Source organism: Trachymyrmex cornetzi, unplaced genomic scaffold (assembly GCF_001594075.2).
Source record: "Trachymyrmex cornetzi isolate Tcor2-1 unplaced genomic scaffold, Tcor1.1 scaffold1118, whole genome shotgun sequence".
Lineage (NCBI taxonomy): Eukaryota > Metazoa > Arthropoda > Insecta > Hymenoptera > Formicidae > Trachymyrmex > Trachymyrmex cornetzi.
Window position 1 is genome coordinate 562,610 of NW_017295674.1, and position 4,164 is coordinate 566,773.

At 36.4% G+C, this 4,164-nt stretch overlaps 1 protein-coding gene across 3 annotated transcripts; it reads right to left on the bottom strand.

The window, feature by feature from the left end:
- Positions 1–605: 605 nt before the first annotated feature.
- Positions 606–3,904, bottom strand: LOC108763617 (uncharacterized). 3 transcript variants are annotated; one of them, XM_018511405.1, is made up of 7 exons: positions 3,711–3,904; positions 3,576–3,634; positions 2,892–3,345; positions 2,342–2,554; positions 2,140–2,241; positions 1,466–1,925; positions 606–1,017 (listed from the first exon to the last, which is right to left on the bottom strand). In XM_018511405.1, the coding sequence occupies exons 3-7, from the start codon at positions 2,893–2,895 to the stop codon at positions 669–671; spliced, it is 1,128 nt and encodes a 375-aa protein (XP_018366907.1). In that variant the 5' UTR covers positions 2,896–3,345; positions 3,576–3,634; positions 3,711–3,904; the 3' UTR covers positions 606–668. The 3 variants fall into 3 exon arrangements, with proteins under 3 accessions (XP_018366907.1, XP_018366902.1, XP_018366916.1); XM_018511400.1 differs by having other exon boundaries at positions 3,576–3,904; XM_018511414.1 differs by lacking the exons at positions 3,576–3,634; positions 3,711–3,904 and having other exon boundaries at positions 2,892–3,375.
- Between the last annotated feature and the right edge of the window lie 260 nt (positions 3,905–4,164).

The following is a 4,164-nucleotide window of genomic DNA, read 5'->3' on the forward strand; positions in this document are numbered from 1 at the left end:
TCGGGGATGCACGTACAAAAGAAGCGGAGATCATGGCAGTATTGCATGATCTATGACTGTTACGAGAATATAATACCTGATAATATAGTCGGTATATTATGCATGTATCAACAAGAAAAGGATGTCGCACGCTCCGTGATCTAAATACCGTAATCTAGGACGGTGAGGTAACAAGATTAACTATCTTCAAGTAAATTGGAGAACTTATCTTTCGTCATTAATCTTTGGAAGGCTGGAAGATGTTACTATGATATTCTTCCTTAGTTTGGTCAATTCTATGATATGCTTCTTTAGTTTGGCAAATTATGTTGCAGGTTGTATTGTATTTTTTACACAAAGATATAAAGTTGTGCAATAAGTCGTTGTAATTTGTGTCAAATGTATACATTTATATTTTTTTATAAAAAAAATGTTTTTGTACAAACATGTGAAATATAATACAGCTTAAAAATTATTCTAAAAAGTATAGAAGGTTATACAAATAAAATAAATATTCTTATTTTTTATACACTCACACGGTTTATTAACTCGTGCAATATAGTTTTGAGAATGTAATTCGTAAGATGTGTACTTTGGCTTTACATTGTACCTCATCTCTCTTCGGAGTCCGTATTTAAATAAGACTTTGCAACTTTCTTGCCAAGTAGAATCACGTATAAAGCCTTCCGTTATATATTTGATTCTGTTTCATCGCTATTTATTTCAATATAATTATGTCGACAATAATTGCGATCTAGATGGAAGTTATGCTTGAAATTTTCGAAAGCTAACCAAAATTCTGCGATCTTTCGATCTATTCGTTTTATTAAATCATCACGATGCCGTTGGACTTCAACTTTAACAATATGTTCTATTCTACGCAGAAACTTGGCGTTGTTCTCGTACGATGCTGTCAGTTTGGAATTAGTTGGTTTGTTAGAGTCATCTCGATTTTTTACAGTTGTATCTTCACAGTCGTACGCTTCACTTTTCTCTTTTCGAACTTCCAACGAATTTTTTGCATTTTGCATTTTAGACCTGCAATCATTATATTTTAATTTCTAATGTAAATGTCGCGCGGACTCCCACAAATAATATTATCATAAGAAAAATGTGACACTAAATAAGGCTCTCAAAAAAAATCAAACTAATCAATTTTATAGTAAAAAAGTAGAGAAAAATTATAAGATAATTTTATGTATTCTAAATAAAAATAAAAATAAAAAATTTCAACTTTACAATCAATTTGCAAATACATTTCAAATTAAATGAACCGAATCTGCTGCGCAGTTTATAAAACTGAAAAGCATATATTTTTGTAAAAATTTGCATGTAAATATTATTAAATATCAAGATCCACTTCGATCGAAAATAAGATTATTTCTGTTAATTGATTTATTTTTATTAATCTAATTTCTACTTGTAAAATGTTTCTAGAAAGTGAAGTTGATCAGTTTGGTTTTTGCGAGACTCAAATGTTGATTACCATGCTCGAAATTGTTCCCATAGTTCGATCAAATTGCTTTCGTGTAAACTAATGACATCCTCTTTAAGTCGCTTCTCCCACGCATCGATTTGTCTTTGAAAATCAAAGTAAGATTTCGCACTTCGCTTCTCCAAGATTTCCAGATGTCGTTCGATATTATCGTATACTTTCCTCATATTTTCCATCTCGTCATGTATCCTTCTTCTTTCTGCCAATTGCCATCTGACTATTTGAGAGGAGATCCTCTTTTCGTGCTCATCTTGCCAAGTCAGCAGATCTCTCTGAAGAATTTCACATCTCCCGTGACTCTGGCATTTCTGCGGACTCTGGTACCTCTTCAGGGCGACGATCTCCCTCTCAGCTTGGGACAATCTGTACTTAAGCTGTTCCACGGTGGTCTTCAAGGACTTGTCACGGAGACCGATTTCTGCCTCATCATTGTCGCCGGAAGCTTCCGCCTCTGGAACGCGCATTCTTGTGTGACATAACAGGTACACATATTCCGTTTACTTTATGCAATGATAACGCGGAATGTCGATAAAAAACTGAGAAGTCTCGCGAATTTTATGGTGCTTTCAATTATTTTGATTGTACTACCGTCTTTATGCTTCAACTTTAAATTGTATTTTACACGCTACTATATTAATTTTTCTGCAAAATTTTCGCAAAGAAACCTTTGAAAGTATCTGATTCGAAACAATAATATCCGCCTGTGACTCTTCTAGGCTGGTCATAATCTTGCTGCTCCATTTGATCGTCTCCGGAGCTGCTATCCCCTGCCGAATCACTCTTCTTGTACTTTAAAGTGTCAAGTTTGTACATCGGATTGCTATCGAATCTCATTCTCTTTCAATTCATAATTCACGTTTCTATTACCTTCCGATTTTCTCAATATCCTTTGATAATCTTTATAGGGAGATCTTATCATTCGATAACTATTTCTTTCTGGTTCAATGAAATTAGTAGATGCTTCTTTGAAACGTAGCATGGATTCGGATTCCTCTTCAATGGGCGATAAACTACGAATTTCTCCGAAATTCTCGCTTTTTTGCATATTTTCAATACTGTTCCTGACGCATTCGACGGCCTCTAGATATCACATACATTACATAAATAAATATCAATATAGTATACTAAAAGAAATAAAAGGACTCACATACATTATTTTTGTTAAATATAAAAAACAGATAAATTCAAAAATTAATATTCCTTTAAAAAAATATTTTAATAATTGTTCGTATATACAAGTTTTTTTATATAAGAGATTGATGGAAATATGTCTTATCTTATCATAATAATTTGTTAAAATTTTATAAAAAAAACATTAACAATCACTGAAATAATTATTTTAAAAAATCACTGTACTATTGTTATATTATTACGATGTTATTTTATTAAAAATAACATAATAAACAACTAAGCCAACCCATAGCTATATCCCACTCTTGATTCACAAAGGATCTCCTCGTGAACCCAACAGAAGAGTCTCTCTTGCAGTGACCTTTGTCATGCGCGATACGCGAGGAGAGAAGAAATCCGTATCCGCGTCCTTTGGTTGCTCAATTGCGGGAAAAGAAACTGGGAGGATATAGCATAGAACGGCAGGACGAATAGCAAGAACGAGCTTAATGGCGCTGTAACGCTGGCAGCGGGCAATTTTCAATTTCGCTGACTCGCGCGGAAGTGGCTTTCCCACCTCCGTGGCGGAATTGAGACGTCGCTACGAGTCATGGGGCACTTGGCACCACCGGATTTGACATGGACAGCTGGTCGCATTGGACACGTTAGGAACACCGTAAGGAAAAAGAGCAGGTTTTCCCGGATAGTTGCGCGATATTAACCCTTTCACTGCTTAACATTGATATTCCTGTCGAAACGAACTTAAAAATTTATGCGGGCTCGATCAGTATCTCTCTTGAATGACGTCAACATCATAAAAAAGAAATTTCTACAGAATTGATTAAATGGATAAACATATAAAGGTGATTGTAACTCTTAATAAAATGCATTAAAATATTTATCTTCATCTTAGAATATATAATTTATTACCTCATATAATTATAATATATATGATTTAGAATATACACGCTGTCTGTCACGGAAATCTTACTTTTATCATGCATACGCTCGATAACGATCTTAACGTTGCATCTCGAAGATCCTCAAGACCTGAAATAAATAATAAGTGTCTATAAAAGAGGCACATACAGTTTGCAATAATTATCAAAGATGCTTATCCGTTTACGTCAGACGTTAAGGTTATTCGACTGCCGGTTCTCGCGATGTTCGCTCCACACACGGAAATAGAGGAGAGAGGCGGCCGCTCGCTTGCTCGCGAGTGGTGTACGCAGATCTATTGCGTGAAATCAAATGGAGAACGGAGCCGCGAGTAGCATCACGGATCCGGAGATAATCGGGTGTCGAAGCTCGCGCGAGCCCTTCCGCCCGATATCCTAGTTTCGCGCGAGGAACCGGCCGTCCTCATATGAGAACACCTGCGGCGAACAAGAGCGGCGAACAAGAACGGCGAGGAGGAAGGAAGCGTAACGAAGGCGCCTGTATAGGAGGAGAGCGAAAGAATGGACAGCAAGAACGGTAAGGAGCAAAGAGTCGCACGGTGTGTGTTATGGGTATAGCGGTCCTAGCGGTAGATACCCGCAGATAACGCGCTTATTTACATAGGCAGGCGCATAAGTGCA

What these genes read in the sequence shown, in the direction of transcription:
- LOC108763617 (XM_018511405.1), bottom strand. An exon ending in CGAATCAGATACTTTCAAAG is followed by an intron (nt 1,926 to 2,139) that starts GTTTCTTTGCGA and finishes TGCGCGTTCCAG; the next exon opens with AGGCGGAAGCTTCCGGCGAC. An exon ending in TGGGAACAATTTCGAGCATG is followed by an intron (nt 1,018 to 1,465) that starts GTAATCAACATT and finishes TAATGATTGCAG; the next exon opens with GTCTAAAATGCAAAATGCAA.